Here is a 23,665-nt window from a genome sequence, read left to right as displayed (position 1 = left end):
TACGGTGAAATACAAGTTTCCCATTCTGAGGCTAAATGACATGTTGGATATGCTTGTAGGTTCCAAAATCTTCTCTAAAATCGATTTGCATAGTGGATTTCATCAGGTTAGAATTTGGCCTGACGACGAAGGGAAGACGACATTCAAAACCAAAGGACTATATGAATGGCTAGTGATGCCATTTGGCCTCTCCAACGCTCCCAGCACCTTCATGTGCACCATGCATCAAGCCCTTTATTCGGAAGTTCGTCATTGTTTATTTTGACGACATCCTCCTCTATAGCCAAGATGAGCAACAACACATTGGTAACTTACGAGAAGTATTAATAGTCTTGTATAGTAATAAATTGTATGTCAATCTAAAGAAATGCACCTTCTTCACCAACAGGTTGTTATTTCTCGATTTTGTTGTAAGTACGGAGGGCATTCATGTGGATCAAGAGAAGGCCGTGCCATTTGAGAGTGGCCACATCCCACCACCATTGCTCAAGTTCGAAGCTTCCACAGGTTGGCAACGTTTTACAGACATGTCATCTGAGATTTTAGGACTATTGTTGCACCCCTCATGGAATGCATGAAGAAAGAGAAGTTTCAATGGGGAGAAGACTAGGAAAATAATTTCAATGTTTTAAAAGAAAAACTGTCCACTACAGCTATACTCGCCTTGCCCAATTTTGAAAAATTATTTGAAGTAGGGTGCGATGCATGCATGATTGGCATTGGAGCTATTCTCTCTCAAGAAGAAAGACCCGTTGAATTCTTTAGTCAAAAGTTGAATGAAGCAAGAAGAAAATGGATTGCCTATGAGCTAGAATTTTATGCCATCATCCGATCTTTAAAGCGTTGAGACCATTACTTAATCCAACGAGAGTTTGTGCTGTATGGTGACCGCCAAGCTTTGAGATTCATCAACACTCAAAGCCATTTAAATCAAATGCATGCTCGTTGGATCACTTTCATAGAGAAATTCATTATGGTGCTGAAACCAAGTCTGGCAAGCAAAATAAAGTAGATGATGCTTTGAGCCACCGTATGCAATTACTCACAACTTTGCAAGTGGAGGTTACTGGCTTTGAGCAACTCAAACAATTATATGCCGAAGATTTGGATTTTGCTGACACAGGAAGCAAATGTATCACACGACAACCAGTGGCTGACTACCATGACCAAGACGGACTCCTTTTCCGTGGCACCCAACTTTGTATCCCTCAGTCTTCTTTACGGGAACATATCTTAAGTGATTTGCATGGAGGAGGCTTAGGTTGTCATGTTGGGTGAGACAAGACCATCTCTCTCACAGCTAAGCGTTACTTTTGGCCCCAACTCAAATGTGATGTGGGTAGGTTTGTTCAAAGGTGCCCTGTGTGCCAAATGGGGAAAGGGCAAGCACAAAACAGTGGGTTGTATACTCCTTTACTAGTCCTAGAAAACATATGGGAAGATTTGAGTATGGATTTTGTGCTTGGTCTGCCACGCAATCAGAGGGATGTGGATTTGGTTTTTATCATTGTTGATCGATTCTCCAAAATGAAACATTTTATTCCTTGTTGAAAGCCATCGGATGCCTCCAATATAGCCAACCTATTATTCAAGGAAATTGTCCGTCTCTATGGAGTACTAAAGTCAATAATTTCTGAAGGGGAATTCAAGTTTTTAAGTCATTTTTGGGTAACTCTATAGAAGAATTTCGACACTTCACTCAAATATAGCACCACTTCCACCCTCAGACGGATGACCAAACGGAAGTGACCAAATGTACGCTGGGTAACATGATCCGTAGCATTTCAAGAGACAAACCAAAGCAGTGGGATGTTGCTCTTCCACAAGTGGAGTTTGCTTTCAATAATATGTGCAATCCTTCCACTGGGTAAACATCTTTTGAGGTTGTGTATACCAGTCCATCGAAGCATACTCTCGACCTTGTTCCCCTTCCCAAACTTCCTGGCTTAAGTGTGGCAGCTGAGCATATGATCGAGGGTTTCCAATAAGTGCATTCAGAAGTGTGCAACAACCTGGAAAAAGCTAATGAACGATATATAGCCACAGCTAATAAGCATAGGCACGCCAAAATTTTTCAAGATGGAGACTTAGCGATGGTGCACCTACGCAAGTCTCGATTTCTTGCAGGCACCTACAGGAAGTTGAAGAACAAGAAATATGGACCTTTTTGGATTTTGAAAGAAATTAACGATAATGCGTATGTGGTTAAGCTCCTTGAAGACATGTCCATTTCCCACACTTTTAACATTGCAGACCTCTTTGAATACTACCCACCCGATGAGCCCTTATATGCCGGTAATAACTCGAGGTCGAGCTCTATTTTAAGCAGGGGAGAACTGATGAAGGACACGAGTTAGAATATAAGTGGCAATGCAATAAAGGCAATAAACTTGGCAATACGCTTGACTTTCTCTCTGCACCGTGATTCCTGCATTTTTGCCGTTTACATGCTGAGTTTTCTGCAGATTTCCATTTAAAGCAATATCTTTATAACTTTCTTGGATTGATATATATTGATCTCCATTGTAAGAAAGGAAGGACAGTTGATGATATTATAATAAAAGTGTGTTGCTTTGGCAATTGTAATCAATACTTGTTGTAGAACTCATGATTACATGCGGTTTTGAAAAAATAAAAATTTCTGTAATTTTTTATGATAATTAATAACGTGAAGATGGGTTGAGTATGTCAATAAATTAGAAACATACAAATAATTTTTTTTTTTTAATTTAAAAATATATTCAATCATGCAGCCTTGTAATATTATATATACTAATGTATATCCGATGTAGAACCACACCATCACCAATAACAGCACTAAGCAATAAACAATTGATAGGGAATTATCTAGATATATAGCAGGTATCCTAATCCTATCTCGCGAAGTGTTATGATTGTTTTTTGGAATTTAACGTTGTGGTAGAGGATTAATGATGTTATGAATTCGTGTCATTGTGTAGAACCTTCGCTTTTAATTTGTTTATTGGTCTATTTTTGTTACTTGAATGATATTGTAAATCTCTTGTTGAACATACTGTTATCCTTAAGTTACGACGTAAGGATTTTACCCTCATTCACACTAATTTCGGTCGGAAGGTGGTAATGAAATTTAATGAAGGAAGTGTGCTGGAAATTCCCTCCCCTGTACTCAATTACAAAGAGGGAATGCGGACAAGAATAAGAAAAAAAATCCCCACACGGAACCCTCGGCCATTCGGTCTTTGGAAGCCCGCAATCACCGGGAGAATGCGGACAAAACACATGCCGCGCGACCCATTCTCACGCGGGGACTACAATAATGCTATGAGAAATTCGGTTTGGACGCAAGACTGATGGAAGAATAGATAAATAAATAAAAAAGAGAAGGAATTCCAGCCGCGGGACTCACGCACGCCACACAAAAAGAGGAAAAGAAAAGGTCCCGCATCAATCACTCCTGTTCCATACCCCTATCCTCTACTGCTAACACCACATCAATCACTCTCGATGAACCTCCCTGTTCCAATTCAGTCTATTTTAGCCATCTACTAATATCGCTTTCATTATATTAGTTAAAAATTAAATTTAATAAAAATTTAACTATTAAATTATAAAATATATCATATTAAGATAATTATATTTTAAATATAATTATAGTAACTTTTAAAATTATTTTTAAATTTAAAAGATATTATTTATTTATCAAATATATTTTATATCATTTATTTCTCTTTCTCGAGATTTTTATCAATATCTTTTTAGTTTTTATTTTTAATCCATAATTTAATTAAAATATAATTATTAATTAATATATAATATTATGAATAGTAAAATATAATAAAATAAAATAATTTCATCATTAAAAAAATTAAAATATTTTTAAAATTGATATATTAATTTGAGTTAGTGATATATTAATTTAATAAGAATATGATTATTAACTAATATATAATAAGTAGAATAATAAAATATGATAAAGTTAAATAAATTAATAATTAAAAAAATTAAATATTTTTGAAATTATTAGTTATTCATTACTATATAATAAAAAAATGTATAATCTAATGTGGAGATTTGATGTGAATAATTAAAATCAAATTCATCTTATATTATTTTATTATTATATAAAGAAAAAATACCTATTCCAATGTGAAAATTTATGTGAATGGAATAGCTTAAAGTTAAATTTTTCTTACATTCATAAAAAATGTTCTTTAACTTTAACTAATCTAATGAGAGTGCTCTAATAAAAAATCCACCACTGGATATACTATGGCAATCTGCATGCTAGTAGGGGTCCCTCCATGTAAATACGAATCATCATATCTAAGAACATCTTCATTAGTTTGACCAAAATTTAATAATAACTAAATTTTAGTCAATATTTGTCAAAAAATGACTACATTAAATTGGATATCTCTATAAAATTTTAGACTTCTGCTACAGTGATTGTCCAAATTTATAAGTGAATAATAAGTTAGCCAAACATTAAAATATTCAATTCTCACTCCTCTCACAAAATATGTAGCTATTTTTTGTAATTAAGAAATTTGATTCGATTTATTATTATTAAATATAAAATGTGATAAAAATAAATAAATAAATTAATATTAATTAGAATATTAATTATTCATTTAATTATAATATAATTATTATTAATTAGAATATAATTATTATTAATATTAAATTGGTAGAGTTATAAAATGTGATACAAATAAATTAAATAAAAAAATTATTAAATTAATAATATTTTATTATTATATAGAGAGTAAATGACTAATCCAATGTGGAGATTGAATTTAAATGGAATAGACAAATGTAAAAAAGTGTGATATTAACTAAATTTTAAAGATGAATTTGACCAAGTCAATGAGGATGCTCTAAGACACACCTCTACCTGTTTACCTTTCCCCCCCTCATCCTCTTGCACTACCACCTCCAATGGGACCACACCAGGTGACCCTAAACCACCTCCCTCTTGCGAAGTAATAATCTTCGCTCCACTATTGTTCTGCACGTGATTAATGTCAAGCTCTTTCTCCACCCTTTAAACCCCCATTTGCTCATTTGGGACAACCACTTACGTAGATTGAACCACCACTGGATCGACTACTTGATCATATTGGTGCTTTGATACATTCGGAACCTATATCTCACACCACACTTCCTTATTGGATCCCTATATTCCACCCTCCTTCCTCGTCTCAAAACGGTGAATACCTGGCTGTCCCCAATACACCACTGCGGTATGGCCTTGCCTTCGACATTTGGAGCAATAAAACTCCATCTCTTCATACCGAACAGGCTGCCATAATTTCTTATTTGCCACCATAATAGGAAAACCTTGAACCAAATTTGCCGAGAGGTCAACATCAACACAAATCCTTGCACCAATAGCACAGGTTCTATTCAGAGTTGCATTATCAGTGCCATGATATCGACCAAACCTGTTGGCCAATATTTGAAGGTAATCCCTACAATACAAGTGCATCGACAATCCTGGTAAGAAAATCCATTGAGTCACCATGGAAGGTTCTTCATTCAGGTTGAACTCTTTCGTCAACCGAAAAATTCTGAAACTGCACCCCTCAACTATGAACAAAATCCCTCTCACTAGCCATCTGCACCAAGACATGATAATTATCCATAAAACTTACAATAGGAATTTCTAGAAGGCCCCATGTTTTGACAATGGCCAATCGTACCGCATCGATTGTAGGCCTCGCACAAAGGAATTTCAAAACCAGTGCAAATCGAAAGTCCTTAGCTGCCTTATTCATTTTTGCCTCCGTGAAAATAAACTCCAATCTCTATCAACCTCCATCGGATACCTTAGGCATTTTGAACCCTGAAGGATTTTTAGTACATGCCAAAGCCTGCATGTAGGACTTTTGAGGAAGATTACCCTCCTTACCACCAAGCACTCCTCCCAAACCACCTGGATCACCATAAGGACAAGCCCCTATTGGTGTCGACGACACCAAAGGACCTAGGGGCACCTCCTTGGGCGAGTCCTTAGAAGAAAAATCCTAACTGCCAAGCAAAAGATACATCCGAAAATTACGGAGCTAAAGGCCGAAATGGTTTCAAAAAATAAAGAAAACTGTTATAGCATCCACATTGGTCTATGCATATGGATATGCAAAGTCATATTTGAATAATATGACCCTAAAATCCTCTACATTGGCTTATGCATATCCAAATATATATTTTTTATGGAACATATCCAAATATTAGATAGCTATGAACAGTGCTTATCTAAATTTGGATAACAACTATTCACTCCACAAAACAAATTTTAATCATTATTTCTCTCTCCTCCAACTCTCTCTCTCTCACAATCATTTCATTTTCTCCCTCATTCAACGACACAACAAACCTTTACTTGCACATTTATTTTATTATTATAATATATTATATATATATTTTTATTATTAATATCAAATATATGTAGTGGATGCTAATTGTAAAATATATATATAAAAAAATTGATTTTGACAAAAAATTAATAATAATAAAATAATAAAAATTTATTATTATTTTATTTCAAATGTGCATAAGTTAACATGAGAATTTTGCTTGAATGATAAGGAGATTAACTTCAAACAGGATTAGGTGAATAAAGGAATTTTACACCCTCCAATCAAAAATTTACACGTGAGCATTTTAAGAGAAGAACAATAGAACCCCTCACAGGCAAATCCCACTCTCTTTCTCCCCTCTGCCCTTCCCCCTTCTCTCTCTCTCTCCTCTCTCTTTTTCTATTTTTTTCTATGGCGTCTGATTTTTGGCATATGCATCCAAAATTTTGTGCTTTTCTTTATGAATTTGAAAACGTTTATGGATAGACAACAAAAACCCAAAAAGATTGAAGCACCAACAAATGCCCAAACCCATCGTCACGGAATTAACCATCTTCTTTTTCTTCCTCGAAGAAGCTATATATAAAGTTGCTATGTTCTACTCCCAGCAAGAAGAGAAAAAAAAAACAAGAATTCGCACTGCTATAAATGTTCTACTCCCAGCAATAAGAGAAAAAAAATTAAGAATTTGTACTGCTGTGTTCTGCTTGCAGCAATAAGAGCCAAAAAAAAAAAAAAAAAGACCTTAGCAATGGCAGAGTGAGGAGAGAGAGCGCAGTAGAAAGAAGAGAGAGAGAAGGGAGAGAGCGCGCGATAAGAGGGGAGAGAGAAAATGGAAAAAGAGATTACTTACATGTTTGTAGTTCTATTATTGTTCACTTGAAATACTTACGTGTCAAAATTCTATTAGATGGTGTAAAAGTCCATAACTCACCCGTCCGTGCCGTCAACGACTGCGGAACGGAGACCATTGACCTGGGTATAACTTATTGAAGGGATTAGCTATCCCTAAAGGTACAGACAACTGATCAAAGCTTTTGCAATAGATCAAGCGAAAAAAAATGAGAAGAGAGGCAGAGGCAGCAGATCTAAGGTTATCGGCTTCGGGACGAAATGGGCATTCCCAACAAGTCAACAGCCCTACCATCACCACAACTTCTACAGACGTATGTGGCTCGACCTCAGATCCTGTTAAAGGAGGAGGTAAGGGAATACTAAAAGCATTAATTGGAATGAACTTATCTATATATATGTCATCCAGAAAATCACTACACAACTTGATATCTTGAAACCTTTCAATTTCCTATATATAACTAGGACTCATAAGATTAGATATATAAATTTTAAATTCTGTAAAGGGTGGAGAAAGGAAAAGGAAAGAAGATAAGTAGCTGAAAGCATTTCGCTATTTTGATTGAAATATATGTGCATGTGTTGATTCTTGTGATTCTATGACAGAAAAAGAACGTGGCATTCAAAATGATGGAGAGTTTAATCTTGAAGATGAGGAGAATCTTAAGAGCAAAGGAACAGTACCAGTTATTAATGGGTCTGCAGGTTCCAAGGATTCGCTTCAGGATCAGACCGATCAAAATGATCAAAGAGACGACAATTACATCACCAAAGGAGATGAGTTGAAAGAGGCAGATCTTGAAACGGAAAACAAAAGGATACCGTTCTGGCGTAAACTGATAGCATATCGCCCATGGAAATCTAAACGTTCTAGATCTGATCTTGAACGCAAAGGTACTACTTTACATTCAGACCGTAAGACATGAATTAGCACATTAATCTCGTCGTAATTTGAAATTAACAATTGTTTTAAATTTTTTTATACATAAATGTCACTTCTTCTGATATATAATGCTCTATTAATGTGTCAACTTAAATAAAATTTTATGAATTAATATATATGGTTAAATACAAAAGTAATTAACTTATGTGGTTTCTGATCTTAAAGTCAAATGATTCATAAAAAGAATTATCGATCTTTTATGAAAAGAAAACTTAAAACTTCATAAACACACGTTAAAAATATTATTTTTAAGAATTATTTTTTCACACGCGCTGAAATATATTAAGTTATAATTTAAATTATTAAATTTATCTTTTCATTGTTAATAATGACACTACAATAGTTGTATTTGCATAAGAATAAGGCTGAGGATAAAATGGTAGTGGTCAACAGTCCAGGCCCGTAATTAGAAGAGTATTTAATTTTATCGATCAAACAAACAATAAACGAAATTGCCCTAAAAATTAATTAGAATACTGCTCATAATTCATATTATTATGAGATGAGATTGAGATATTTTTAGATAAAAATTGAAAAAAATATTATTTTTTAATATTATTATTATTTTTAGATTTAAAAAAGTTGAATTGTGATTTGAAAATTTTGAATTGTTTATTATATTTTGTATGAGAATTTGAAAAAATTGTAATGATGAGATTAGATGAGATGAGATGAAACACTTTCTGAATCTAAATGAAATCTAGAGTTTCCTAGTCCAGCCCCTTGCACAATGAAAGAAAAATCTGAAAGTCGATTAGACTGCGTATATATAAAAAGGAAAATTCAATTTTGAGAGAGATTATAATCTACTACAAGAATAATGAACATTTATAATGAATTATTTGTGATGAAAATGATTATTTATGAGAAAATAAATGATAATAAATAAATAATTTTCTTGTAATGAGAATTTAAAATTTGTTAGAACTCAAATCTAGGTATTTTTTAAATGCATAAATCCCAATTAAATGCATACTCTTAGACCCTGTTTGGATATTAACCTTATCTTAAGATCATAATTAAAAAAATATTTTTTAATAATATTATACTTTTTTTTTAAAAAAAATATATTTAAAATGGTGATGCTACAGCCTTGCTAGAGGTTCCGTTGGGCTTAGCATGTACTTTTCTATGTATATTTTTTTAATTAATTTTTTATATAATTTTTTTTTACACTTTTAAATATTTTTAGAAAATAAAATAAATTTAAAATAACATTAAAAATATTTCCTTAATCAGAAAGTAAAAAAAATCATTAAAAAATACTTCTTTAATCACGAAATAGAATAAATATTATTGTTTATTCTATTTCGTGATTAAAAAAATATTTTTTAATAATATTATAATTTTTATTTTATTTTTTTAAAATATTTAAAATTATTAAAAATATCTATATAAAAAAAATTAAAAAAATACGTAAAAAAATGCTAGAGCCCAACGGGAGCAACCAGTGAGAGCCCCCAGCGGGACATCCATCATTTTTCTTACATGTCTAGTAATACTGTTCAAGACCTGTGGGCATATTTAATTTATCAATAGAATGAAAAAAAAAAAAAAAAAACTAATTTCCCTCAAAACTAATAAACTGCTCGTGCCTAGTAAAATTCCTGCAGTCAAGATTAGGCACTAGATGTGATTAATTTCCAATTGGTGGGGTCGATTTTCCTGGAATTGTTTATTTTGGGTCTTGATGTTAGGCTGCTGTCCTCCAACTTCTGTACTCTCCATTCTATCCATTATATGAATGGTTTTAGGTACGTCAGTCTTGAAGTGCACATGATACAATGATTTAAATAAATAAAAAAAAATTAATTTCAAATGGTATAATGAAATGCACCTTTATTAAAATATTTCGTTCTAGAACTTAAACCGAAATAATGACCGAAACGGAATTTAAATTTAAAACATTGATTCTTATCCTCTTCATGATCCCACAAGCATAACGACAATCATAGACGTTTAGCTTGTCACGGAATGCACAATGAGTGCCACTATGGGTTTCATAAAAACATCTGCAATATGATCTTTGGAGGAGATAAAGGGAACAACAAGAGATTTTCGAGCCACCATCTCACTGTCAAAGTGAAAATCAATTTTCATGTGTATAGTTCAAACATGAAAAACTAGATTCGCACTTTAACAAGTTGCCCTTATATTGTCGCACCAGAGGACTGGTGGAGCAGTGTCTGACACTCCAAGTTTTACCAAATAAGGGTTGCAACCATGTGAGCTCGTCAATGGCATGAGCTAAAGCCCTCTACTCCGCTCATGTGCTTGCCTTGACATAGTGGCTTGCTTATTTGAATACAAGGAAATCAAATATGATCCAAGGAATTTGCTATTTCCACTTGTGGATTGATGGTCTTTTGGGCACATCCTACCCAATCAGCATCATCATCCTACCCTATCCAGTTCTCAGGTACCCCTAGTTTTATTCTTGCAGGTAAGCTAAAGGCCTTGAAGCAAGATTTAAGGAGGTGGAACATGGAAGTTTTTGGCAATATTGACAATCAGAAGACAATCCTTTTGGAGGAACTTCAGGAATTGGAGGAACAATTGTTGTTGGGAAATGCCTCTGAAAAAGCTTTGTTGAGGAAGAGCATGGTGGTGACTGAATTGGAGAGGGTCTTGTTGATGAAGGAAACATCGTGGCGTCAAAAATTCAGGGCCCTTTGGTTAAAAGAAGGGGATAAATGTACGAAGTTTTTCCATAGGGTGGCCAATTCTCATAGGCGCAACAACACTATTGAGACTCTTACAGCAGGTAATCAAGTACTTTCTTCTCCCCTTGATCTAGAGAATCACATTGTGAACTACTATAAGAATTTGCTAACGGAGACGTTTGGTTGGAGGCCAAAGCTCGATGGTCTGCCTTTTGAGTCCATTGATACGCAGAGTGTGAGCTGGTTGGAAAGACCCTTTGTAGAAGATGAGGTGCATAAGGTCATTAGAAATATGGCCAAAGACAAAGCTCCGGGGCCGGATGGGTTTTCGATGGGGTTTTTCCAGCATTGTTGGGATATTATGAAATGTGATATTATGCGGGTCTTTGTTGAATTTCGTACTTTCCAAAAGTTTGAAAAGTGCTTAAACGCGACATTCATAGCCCTTGTTCCGAAAAAACAAGGAGTGGTGGAAGTTGATGACTTTCGCCCCATTAGCCTAGTGAGTGGGGTGTACAAGATCATCTCGAAGGTTCTGGCTAATCGATTAGGTGTCGTAATGGAGCAAATCATTTCGAAACCTCAAAATGCATTCGTTCGGGGGAGGCTGATACTTGACTCAGTGCTTGTAGCTAATGAGTGTTTGGATCAGAGGTTAAAGGAGGGTAAATCAGGCATACTCTGTAAGCTTGATATGGAGAAAGCCTATGATCATGTAAATTGAGATTTTCTCCTTTACTTACTTTGGAGATGTGGTTTCGGGAACATGTGGATTTCATGGATTCGATTTTGCATAACTACTGTGCGTTTTTCAGTGCTTGTTAATGGTACCCCGATGGGTTTCTTCAATAGCTCACGCGGGTTGAGACAGGGGGACCCGTTGTCTCCATTTCTATTCGTAATTGTTATGGAGGCACTAGGTCGGATGGTGAAGGCAGTTGTAGATGGAGGTTTTATGGTGGGCTTTTCGGCAGGCAATGGTACTTATGGCTCTGTTATGATCTCACATCTTTTATTTGCAGATGATATACTGTTCTTTTGTGAAGCAGAGTTGGGTCAAATCCAAGCCATAAGAGCACTTTTGTTGTGTTTTGAGGCTGTGACGGGTCTCAAGGTTAATTTGGGCAAATCTGAGATGGTAGCGGTGGGAGTGGTGTCTCATATCAATCTACTAGCAGAAACGTTGGGGTGTGAAGTGGGTTCTTTGCCTATGAAATATTTGGGCCTTCCTTTGGGGGCTAATTTCAAAGCTAGAGGTATTTGGGAAGGTATTATTGAAAGAGTGGAGAAACGGTTGGCTGGGTGGAAACGATTGTATCTATCAAAGGGAGGGCGACTTACATTGATCATGAGTACTTTATCTAATCTCCCAACTTATTTTCTATCTTTATTTCCGTTGCCGGCAGGGGTGGCGCATCGTATCGAGAAGTTATTCCGGGCTTTCTTGTGGGGAGGTCTAGGGGAAGAAACTAAATTCCACTTAAGTGCATTGGAATAAAGTTTGTTCCCCTATTTCGAGTGGTGGTTTGGGATTGCGCAATTTAAGGACCTTCAATAAAGTTCTTTTGGGGAAGTGGCTATGGAGGTATCAAGAAGAAAGGGAGTCTTTGTGGAAGGAAGTAGTAGACTCAAGATATGGAGGTGCTTGGGGGGGTTGGTGCACTAACGAAGTGAGGGGGGGGCATGGTGTGGGTTTGTGGAAATATATAAGGGGGGGATGGCAATGCTTTAAAAATAACACTAGATGTGTGGTCGGACAGGGCACACGCATCAAGTTTTGGCAGGATATTTGGTGTGGAGAGCAGACTTTGGAGAGAGCCTTCCCAGCCCTCTATAACATTGCGATAAATAGGGAGGCTTCAATAGCGGATTTATTTGTGTCTGCCCAAGACTCGTATCAGTGGAATATCTTTTCACTCGGGCCAATCATGATTGGGAGATGACTATGGTTTCTGAATTTTTCAGCTTGATCTACTCTTCAGAAAGTTTAACGGCACAGGATGACAGGTTTCAATGGAGGTGTAAGGACAATAAGAAGTTCTCAGTCAAAACTTATTATAAAATTCTGACGTCGCAAGGTAATGTACAGTTCCCGTGGAAAAGTGTTTGGAGGTCGCGAGTTCCTTCCAAAGTAGCGTTCTTTGTGTGGACTGCTGCATTAGGAAAAATTCTAACCACGGACAATTTAAGGAGGAGGGGTCTCATTGTGTTGGATTGGTGTTATTTGTGCAAAAACCATGGTGAATCAGTGGACCATCTTTTATTGCATTGTGAGGTGACGAGAGAGTTGTGGAATGGGATATTTAGTAGAGTCGATGTTGCGTGGGTTATGCCGGAAAAGGTGGTTGATCTACTTGCTTGCTGGAAGGGTTTAGAAGGCTGTTCTCAGGTAGCAGCAGCTTGGAAAATGATCCCGTTATGCATAATGTGGTGTATTTGGATGGAAAGGAATGCACGTTGTTTTGAAGATAAGGAGCGAACAAAGGAGGAGCTACAGAATTTTTTTATGCACACTTTACTTTTATGGTTTTCAGCTATTGTTCTTAATGGAATTAGTGTACAGGAGTTCTTAGCCATAACTTAGTTTATTAAGAATGTATTTAGGTGTTTTCTATTGTATACTTCCTGTGTACATAGGCTATGCCTATCTTCATTCATATTTAATGATAACTACTTTTTACTGATAAAAAAAAAAAAAAAAAAAACCATCTCATATATCACAAATAATGCGATTAAATACAAAAGTACTTTTATTAGCATGTCAAAGAGAAGGAAGCCGAGTGTATTTAGAACGAGCACAAACATCACAATCAGAAATAATACAATGATTATTATTAAAAAGACTAGGAATATTTAAGCGGGAAGGGTGACTTAGGCGTTGGTGCCATAGGATATTATTGGCAATGATTTGAGTAGAAAGAGCCGTAATGGGTTCGGACCGGTACACATAAAATCCATTGCAAAGCTCACCTGCTCCAATCATCATCGTCCAGTGTGGGTCCTGAAAAAAAAAAAAGGAAATTAAAAGTAAATTGAGGGACACAATAGACATTGTGTAAAACTAGGGATTCAGTCAAAGGACAAGTACCGATTCCTTCTATTTGGAGAGTCTAACCAGTGGGTAAACTAACGTGCTGCTTATGAGGGCGTGGGGTGAGCTATGTGAACAAGGTCTGATCATAGCACATGTGATAGCTTGCCCCACTATCAACCACCCATAGTTGGCAGCTAGTAGAAGAAAAGGGTGAAGAAACATTACCCACAAAGTTAGCCGATGGTGTTTTCAGGCTGAGCATATCGAGTGATTTTTGGTAGAGATTGGGTGAGAAGCCAGGGACAGGTGACGAGAGATTGGAGGAGGAAGCTTGGTGAGCCATCAATGGCAACCCAATGGGAGGTTTGTCGAGAAGAGAGGGTTGTTGACGGTTGTGAGGGTCACAGCCTGCAAGGTAGCGATTATGTTCCAACATCGGTTGCGGAAATGACGATTTCTGCCGCACTCGGTGCATCGCAAATGGCCTTTTGTGGATCAAGTGGATTGGGCAGCAAGGATAGGAGTGTCCGATGGTGGTGGCCGGACATGGAGGAGGTGCTACTGTTCTTCCTGAAAAGGAATAGAAAAAGTTTTGTGATGGGGGTAGGGATTCCATAGCTATGATTTGGGTTCTGAGTTGGAAAAAAGAATTGTTGAGGCCAAGCAAAAATTGGTAAACTCTTTCATCTTTAGCTTGTTGTTGCAACTCTTTGAGATCATCGCTTTTTTGTAAATGACTGAGTTCATCCTAGAGTTGTTTTATTTGGTTGTAATATTCATGGATAGATTGGGTTTATTGTTGCAGGGAAGCTAACTCTCGTTTGAGGTGATAAATGCGAGCGTTGTTGCCATGGTAAAAACGTGATGAAGATCAAGCCACATCTCTCGGGGATCGGTATGAAATTCAAGGGAATTGGTAATGGAGGGACTAATGAAATTAAGAAGCCAGGTAAGAACCATATCTTTTGCTTGGTTCCATTGGGTATAATCTATAAAAGTGGGTTCAGGTAGGGAGAGAGTGCCATCAACAAAACTGAGTTTATTTTTGGCGTTAAGGGCACAGGTCATGGCTTTTTGCCATTTGGGAAAATTGTCCCCTATAAGGAGGCTAGAGACAAGGATAAGGCTAGGTGAGTTTGAGGGATGGAGAAGATATGGGGAGGAAGGAGGGTTTGAAGATGAGGCTATTTGGGCATGAGAAAGATGACCGTGTTAGGCTGATACCATGTCAAGAATTCAATCTTTGTATTTCTGAAAACTTAATATTTACAATGAAAGAATAATCTAATAAATAGATACAAAGTCTAGGCTATCTATAGAAATGGATCAAGTATGGAAATAAGTTACAAATACAATTTTATGACCAATTTCCTAAAATCAAGATGATGTTGGTATGGTAGTGATTGTCATGAGTTTGTGCAATGGTGATTCTGTGAATATTTCTCAAACCTGCTGCCTTCAACAACATAGAAATTAAACTACTATAGAATAAACTAATTCAGTGTCCACAGCTTGAAGCGATGCACTTCGTTGAGGGCCTTCCAAACGGTGCGCTTCAACTTTATTAAAACGGTGCGTTGCTTACAGTCTTCCACCAGGTCTGTAGCTACGAAACGGTGCGCCTTAAGTTGTTCCCAGTTCTTCAATCTTCCTCTCTTGTTCGACAGATCACTTCAGTTCCCCATCTGCCCTTTTTCTCTCTCTGGAAGCCGCCTTTTCTGTCAGAGCTTCCATGGGCCATAACAAGTAGTCACTGGATTCTGGTTTATGCAGATTGAGAACTATTAATCTTTACAGCAATAAATATTTTTGGCGATTCCTATGTCTATGAAGTTCTAGTCAGCATTAGGAAGACTCATGTTTTATGCAAAAGCTTTTCGACAAATTATGTCATAACAAAGCAAATGATTTTTTGGTACGTATCTTTTTGTTGTGACTTGAGAATATTTTAATTAGTAAATGTAAGTTTTTATGATAGAAGCACTATTAATGCATTAATTTATTCTTCTATATATAATAACTTTCTATAAACTAAATTTTTAGGAAGACTAATGTTTTAATGAAAATTTTATCAACAAATTATTTTTTGAGAAAACAAACGATTTTCTAGTGTTTGGTTTTGACATGACAGTATTTCATTAATTTTTATTATTTGGTGAGTATTTTTTATGAGTTTTTCTACTCGTTATTTTTATATCACACGTACATCACAGTTGATTTTTTATTTATTTTATTTTATTCTTGATAAATTATAGGAAATCTTCTACCAATCATTTATATACCACATATTTAATGAGAAAAAAAATAAAAAAAAATAATGCATAGTGTGTACTGTAGGGATGACGAATAGAATTCTTCTTATGAAAGATGCACTATTCCTCAACTTGAATAATATTTTTATAAACTAAATATGGTTAAATGCAGAATTAATTAGTTTTTTATGCTTTTGTTAAGATATAATTGAAATAATTAAATTTATTTATTTCAATCCGCTTAAACTTTTTAAATAAGTGTATGGTTTTGATCAGTTTAAATCATGATACTATATTGCTTCTCATTTAATTAAAATATTCTGCCTCACGCATAAAGTGACAATTTGTCTGAGTATTAAGATATAATTTAAATTATTAAATTTACCTCTTCATCCTAAATAATGACACTATATAAAAGAGCTAAGACCCGTAAGAAGAGTATTGAATTTCACAAAAATAACTGCATATAAATTTTTTTATTTTATTTATCAATCAAACAAACAACAAACGTGATTTCCCTCAACATTAACCACACTGCTCATTCTTCATTGAGATTTTCTCGTTCCTTTGCACAATGAAACTAAAAATCCGAAACCGAATTAGAGGATTAAAAAGCGAAAAATTCAGTTTTGAGAGAGAAATTACTGAAATATAGGAAATGGATATAAAAATATGTTCCTTGTTTCTGTTTGTGTTTTTTAATTTATGTCAGTCGAGCATTCACAATGGTTCATTTATCTTATCTTTTAAAATACATCACTAAATTTCACGTTTTCTTTTTTATATACTGATTTTTACTATATATCATATATCAGTTTATTTATTTTTTCTTCATATCATTTAAATCATATTTTTTTAGTCTTTTTAAACATTTCCTTTTGTACCAATAAATTTGTAATACCCATATTTTTTTTTTATATTTGCAATATATTATTATATACAATGTAATATAATTCGGTCCTATACACAAAATAAAAATATATAAGCCAAATAAAAATTAAAAATTAAATCAAAATATGAAAAATTGAATAAATAATATTTGAAAGATATTTTTTAGAAAAAAAAATAAAATAGAGATGTTTTAAATGATGAACATAAAAAGAATATATATTGAAATGTGAAAGTAAAAGTAAATGACATAGTAAATAATGTTTAAATAATAAAAAACTTATTTAAAGGATGAAGTACCCACTACTATTTTACATGTTCTTTTACCTAATTCGATAAAACTCATTTTACAAACAATTTTTTAAATAATTTGTTTTTTGTATTATACGACTAAAAATATTGGGATTTGTGTTAAATAAGAGCAAGAAGAGTACGGCGGGCCGCGGCGGCAGCGGTGGCGGCGGCGGCAGGCGGCAGCGATGGGTGGCAGCTGTGGCGGTGGTGGCGGTGGCGGCTGTGGCGGCGGTGGTGACGGTGGAGGCGGCTGGGGTGGCGACGGAGGTGGCGGTGACTATGGCAGATTTGAACCTAACCCAGGTACCACGCACATTCTCTCTAGTGTTTTAATGCTCCTTTTTTATATGATTAAAAAAAAGAAGCAACAGCTTTTTGGCAACACTCTGCCTTCATATTAATTATGAGTTTGTATTAGATTGTAAATAAGGAGTTTATAATTCTGGTGCTTGGACATGTTTAATTTATCAATCGAACGGAAGAAACCCACCTAAATATTGCCCTAAAAACTAATAAAACTGCTCATGCTTGGTTAATTGCCAATTGTTGTTAGGATGCTGTCCTCTGTAACAAGTTTCTCATGTACTCCGGCCCCTTACATATCCTTTTTTGATCTACGTACGTGGGTACTGTTTCTGTTTTACCGAATTAGTGATAGACATGAGATCGATGATACATGATAGACAAATACTTTTAAATCATGTTTATGCAAGATCCTTAGTAAAATATTTTTTTTTTAAGTTCAAATACATTATAATCAAATGAATTTAAAATAAATTAATATTTATTAAATAGTTTTGTAAAACATTTGTGAAAATAGTGGTGTCTATATCTTTTTTTATAACCATAATTTATTTCCACTTCAACCAATCTTTGCCGCTTTTCATATTGTTCCATGAACTTGAATCATGATGTCTTTCTTCTTCAGGGAAATCGAAAGCATTGTTAAATGAATATTATTCTTTCATTCATATATGTACGTTGAAAATCTCATCATGTTTTGTTATCAGCATTTTATGTCAATTTCTATTCACATTGGCTTCATTACGTACATTGCCATACATATATATATACAGGAATAAGACGACCAACTGTTACTGTTATTCAAACACCGCCGCCACCACCGCCATGACCAACATCATAATTCCAGAATCAATCACAGGTTTAAAACTTTTGGCATCTACAGATAGTGCTCCATGCCATGGCGTCCACTTGGTTATATATTATATTGTAATGCAACTCTTTAATTTCCCTTCGGGATTATACCTTGTAAATAATAGGATCCAATAAATTGTTTGCTATATTCCTCTTACAGATAAAATGTGAGACTTCAAAATTAGTGTATTTTATTTTATTTTATTTCTATTCTCTTCTTTGAGGGAAGTTCGAGCCCAATTGGTTGTAGAAAAATTCCCATGTTATGGGTGCTGTGGGCTGAATTTAGGCATGAAAGAGAGGAGAAATTGGGCCCAACCCGTGGGCTAGCTAGAAGCCCAACCCCTCCTCCAAAAGGACATCGTTTAGTAGCCTGGGAAGTGAATTTTTCCTCCCCTGGAACAACATCATTTGGGTGTGAAGGAAAAAAAAAACCCTAGTCCCTTGTCATTTTCTCCCCAGCACCACACCCTTTCTCTTCTTTCTTTCCTTTCTTTTTTCTTTTCATCTTCTTCTTCCTTCCTCCTCCCACAGCCCGTGACCTGCAACGCCATCTCCGTCGCCAGCCAGCCTTCGCCACGAGTGCATTGAGCACGGACCATTGTCACCTTGTGTGGGTCGTGCGTGCCACAACCCCAAGCCGATATAGGGTATTATCTTGGTGGAGCTCCTTTAGTTACTCAAGAGCGTGTAAAACTGAGTGCGTGTCATTTTACACTCTCCTGGGTGACTAGAGAAGCTCCAACGAGATAATATCTCATCTCGACTTAAGGTTGTGATATGCACGCACCTATAAAATATACTTTTAATCCTTTGACACCAAAACTACAATTTTACCGATTTCATAGCACAACCATAGAACAGAGCACAATAATAATAATATCATGACAAACAATGACACTAAAAAGAAACAAATAATAAAGCAGATGCATGACAGATAGCTATTAGGTGACATGGCAATAATACAATACAACAAACATAACAGATTTCACAGTTTTCAAAGAATCAAGTTTTCCACAACTACATGCGATTCCCGACACTCTATCCGACCCTCGGCCAACATTTCCAACAACAACCACGATATTATAACCCAACACTTCATTGGTCATGGGTCACGGGTCACGGGTCACTTCACAACCAGACTGCAACAGAACACAATTTTCTAGCATTAGAAATCCAAAGGTCACTCTAGAGTTTTACTTACTATGCAGAATGAAAATTCTGGATGATTGTGCGTGCTGTCTAAGAGATCCTGTGATTGTGTGTTTATGAGCATCGTTGTGAGTGGAAAAAGATCTACCAATAATTAATAACAATGACCAAATACGAAATAATAAAAATGTAGGGTCATACGACTTACAAAGGCGGCGGCAATGGTGGCGGCTTGACAAAGGCAGTGGCAAATCTGGTCAAAGTAGGAAGATCCACAATTGGAAAAATCATAGGAATGCAGATCTACTATGACAAAGGGTGGAGGAGGGGATTTTCACAGTAAGGTACGGTGGAGCACGGCAAAGCAGGGGCTAAAGTGAGCTTTAGCTCACGGGTTGGGTGAAACCAAGGGAGGAGGAAGGCAGGAATGGAAAGGGGCGGAGGGCCCTATGGTGGTCGAACTGCCACCAGAGCACGACTGGGAGTGGAGGCTCGCGGCGGTGCTGTGGTAAATCTCTCCTAAAATCTATGGGGTTGTAGATCGGAAGATGTGGAAGATGAAAGGTGGAGTCTTGAGGGAGGTTGAAAGGCTTGGAGGTAAGTTTCAGGTGAGGGAGGCATGACCAGCTGTCGATTTAGGCTCAGCGAATGCAACCGAGGCTCCAATTGGGAGTGCGGGACTTTGGGAAAACCATGAGCTTCACATGCTTGGCACTTGATGGGTGGTGGGTAGTAGTGGCAAGCCTTTTCCATGGCCGAGGCTTCACAGGTCGTAGAGATAGAGAAAGATTGAAGAGAGAGAGAGAGAGAGACTCATGCGGATTGGTGGAAGTGGAGGTGGCGGCAGACGAAAGCAGTGGCTAGTGCTCGATGGACGCGTGGAGATGGTGTAGTGGTGGCTAAGGCTCACGGGTTGCAGAAGGAATGAGGAAGAAGAAGAATAGAAAATGAAAGCGAGAAGAGAAGAGGGAGGGCGTGTAGCGCTGGGGAAAAAGAGAAAACCTAGGGTTTTCACCCTTCAAGTCCAAAATGACACCATTTGGTGGGAGGACTAGGCGCCCACACTAACCCTTAGGCTGGGCTTGATTTCCCCTCTATCTCATGCCTAGATTTGGCCCACAGCACTCCAACTGAATAAATAATCCACAAACAATCCCTTGGGCTAAAATTTTCTCTTAAAGAAAAAAAAAGCCTACATACATACAAAATATTTTGGGTTTCACATCCTCTCCCCTTAAAAGACATTTCGTCTTCAAAATTGATAAGCTTAAGCTATTTAATTCCAAAACAATTACAAGATATCACTTACAATTTGCATGGAACAAGATATACAGGGAAAAATACCCAAACAGATACGGGCAAAGCTCTCTCATGTCCACTTCTCTCTCCTAAGTGAAGTCCTGAGCCACTGGATCTGCCCATGACAGCTTTACTAAAGGTATTGTCTTGGATCTTCATTTTTGCTCTTTCTAGTCCAAAACCTGCGTTGGCGCTTCCTCATATGTAAGGTTAGAATGTAGGTGGATACTATCGGGGTTGACCAGCTAAGGTTCCTGCTGTCTGAAACTCTTCTTCAGAAATGATACAAGAAACATGTCGTGCACCTCTCCAAAATAATCCGCTAACACACTCCTATAAGCGACAGGTCCAACCTGCTCCATTATCTGAAATGGGCCGACATATCTTGGGCTAAGCTTTCCTTTCTTCCCAAACCGCTTGATGCCCTTCATGGGTGAGTCTTTGAGATGCACCCAATCAACTTCTTCGAAGACAAGTCTTTCTCCTCATATCTATATAACCCTTTTGAAGGCTCTGAGCCATTGCCATCTCTTCTCTTATGACTTTGAATTGATCTTTCATCTCTTGAATTATTTTTGGCCCAATAAGCTTGTTTTCACCAACCTCTTCCCCGTATAACGAATGATTTGCACTTCCCCTCGTACAGAGTCTCATAAGGTGCCATTTGAAGGGAAGCTTAAAAACTGTTGTTGTATGCAAACTCTATGAGCGGCAAATGATTTTCCCAACTACTCTTGAATTCCAAAGCACAAGCTCTCAGTATATTTTCAAGAGTCTGAATAGTGCGCTCTAATTGGCCATCTGACTTTATCAGATAAGAGCGACTAAACTTCAACTTAGTGCCCATTGTCACATGTAAGCTCTTCCAAAAATGGGATGTGAACCTCGTGTCCCTATTCGATACATTGGTCTGGGGAAACCTGACAATCTTCTTCACATACAGCCACATCAACACTCCCAAGGTGTTCATATTCGTGATTGGTAGAATATGGGCACTTTTAGGCAAACGGTTGACGATCACCCAAATAGAATTTTTCCCACTGGGAGTTCTAGGCAAACTTACTACAAAATCCATAGCAATATGATCCTATTTCCATTCTAGAATCGAGAGAGGTTGGAGGTTACCAGCAGGTCTTTGATGTTCTACATTAGCTTGCCAATAGGTGGCACGTCTCTCAATGAACATTACTATGTCCCTTTCATCCCTTCCCACCAAAAATTTCTCTTTAGATCACCAGTACATCTTCATTCTTCTGGAGTGAATTGAGTAAGTGGCCACGTGTGCTTCTATCAAAATCTTCTCCTTAGTCTTTGAATTAGTATGAATCACCTTATGATTTCTGAACAACAAAGTCCCAGCCTTACTAAAATTGAAAGTGTAGGTCCTCTTGACTTTCTGACCTTCCACTGGATATCCAGAAGTTTTGGGTCTCTCCTCTGAAGAGTCTTTAACTCTTCAAGGTCGACAATTCTGACTTCATTCCGAATGTTGCGAACTTTCCACTAAAAGTCTCCTCATTCCGAAGGGAAGAGAGTCTACCCTCAATGATTCAGCCACATCCACATGGTGAGATTTCTGACTTTGCGTATCAGCAACTTGGTTAGCTTTTCTCGGATGGTACTTAGTCTCGCACTAATAGTTGATGAAAACTACAAACGGCTTGCGCAGCTTTGGAAGTGCTATGATAGGTGTTGTGGTCAACCTCTTCTTCAATTCTTGGAAACTTCTGTCACACTTATCAGTTTAGAAAAACTCAGCATTCTTCTTGGTCAAAGTAGTGAGTGGTCTAGACAATCAAGCAAATTCCTCAACAAATCTTCGATAGTACCCTACAAGTCCCAAGAAGTTTTGAATCTCGTGCGCTAGAACTGCAAGGCCAGGCTAGAACTGCTTCAACCTTACTAGGATCTATAGCCACACCCTCCTGAGAGATAACATGCCCAAGGACCCTGACTTCATCAAGCCAAAACTCGCATTTGCTGAGTTTTGCATATAACTGATGATTTAGCAGCTTACCCAGCATCGGACCAAATCCTAGGAATATAAAAGAATATCATCAATAAAGAATACCAAAAATGAATCCAGATAAGGCTGAAACAGTCGATTCATCGTGTCCATGAAAGTTGTTGGGGGCATTAGCTAGCTCAAAAGGCATTACTTTGAACTCATAATGTTTGTACCTTGATTTGAAAGCAGTATTTAGCAATGTTTTGAATACCGTACCGGACGACGTACCGGTCAAGGCACTGGAATGAAATATTTCGATACCGGTACCGTTTCGGGATAGCATTTCGGGATAACGTTTCGGGATAGTCGATATATAAATAAATTATATATATAAATATATATAAAAATTATATTTCAAAATAATAGTCTATATATAAATAAATTATATATAAATACATATATATATAAATTATAAATAGTCTAGTCTGAATTAGGGGTTAAAAAATAAATTTGTAATTTGAAAAAACGAAAAAAAAAAAAAAAAAACAAGGCCGAAATATCGGCCGAAATATAGGCCGGTATAGGCTAAAATTTAGGCCGAAACGGCCGGTACCGTCTGGTACAGCCGGTATTTTGGCCGGTACGGAACACATATAGTACCTGTACCAGCCGGGCGGCCGAAACAAAAAATTTCGGCGGTACCGGCTGGTACGGTACGAAATTTAAAACTTTGGTATTTAGTACATCCTTGTCCCTTATTCTTTACTAATAGTAACCCAATCTCAAGTCGATGTTTGAAAATGTAGACGCACCTTGAAGTTGATCAAATAAATCATCGATCAAG

The 23,665-nt window shown here is 36.6% G+C and overlaps 1 protein-coding gene across 4 annotated transcripts; it reads left to right on the top strand.

Annotated features, from left to right (window-relative positions):
• Positions 1–7,123: 7,123 nt before the first annotated feature.
• LOC108994276 (serine/arginine-rich splicing factor 1-like) lies at positions 7,124–18,618 on the top strand. 4 transcript variants are annotated; one of them, XR_001996665.2, is made up of 5 exons: positions 7,126–7,544; positions 7,800–8,087; positions 14,639–14,782; positions 17,394–17,570; positions 18,344–18,618. XR_001996665.2 is itself a non-coding variant. In XM_018969415.2 (4 exons), the coding sequence occupies exons 1-4, from the start codon at positions 7,403–7,405 to the stop codon at positions 18,397–18,399; spliced, it is 663 nt and encodes a 220-aa protein (XP_018824960.2). In that variant the 5' UTR covers positions 7,124–7,402; the 3' UTR covers positions 18,400–18,618. The 4 variants fall into 4 exon arrangements, 2 of the variants coding, with proteins under 2 accessions (XP_018824960.2, XP_035547188.1); XM_018969415.2 differs by lacking the exon at positions 14,639–14,782 and having other exon boundaries at positions 7,124–7,544; XR_004801782.1 differs by lacking the exons at positions 17,394–17,570; positions 18,344–18,618 and adding an exon at positions 15,345–15,760.
• The last annotated feature ends 5,047 nt before the right edge of the window (positions 18,619–23,665 follow it).

Source organism: Juglans regia, chromosome 6, assembly GCF_001411555.2.
Source record: "Juglans regia cultivar Chandler chromosome 6, Walnut 2.0, whole genome shotgun sequence".
Lineage (NCBI taxonomy): Eukaryota > Viridiplantae > Streptophyta > Magnoliopsida > Fagales > Juglandaceae > Juglans > Juglans regia.
The sequence above is the reverse complement of the archived record's forward strand: the minus strand, read 5'-3'. Positions and strand labels throughout refer to the sequence as shown.

Coding starts and splice junctions, on each gene's coding strand:
- LOC108994276 (XM_018969415.2), top strand. CDS start 7,403: ATGAGAAGAGAGGCAGAGGCAGCAGATCTAAGGTTATCGGCTTCGGGA. Junction 7,545..7,799: donor AGATCCTGTTAAAGGAGGAG/GTAAGGGAATAC, acceptor ATTCTATGACAG/AAAAAGAACGTGGCATTCAA. Junction 17,571..18,343: donor CAGATTTGAACCTAACCCAG/GTACCACGCACA, acceptor ATATATATACAG/GAATAAGACGACCAACTGTT.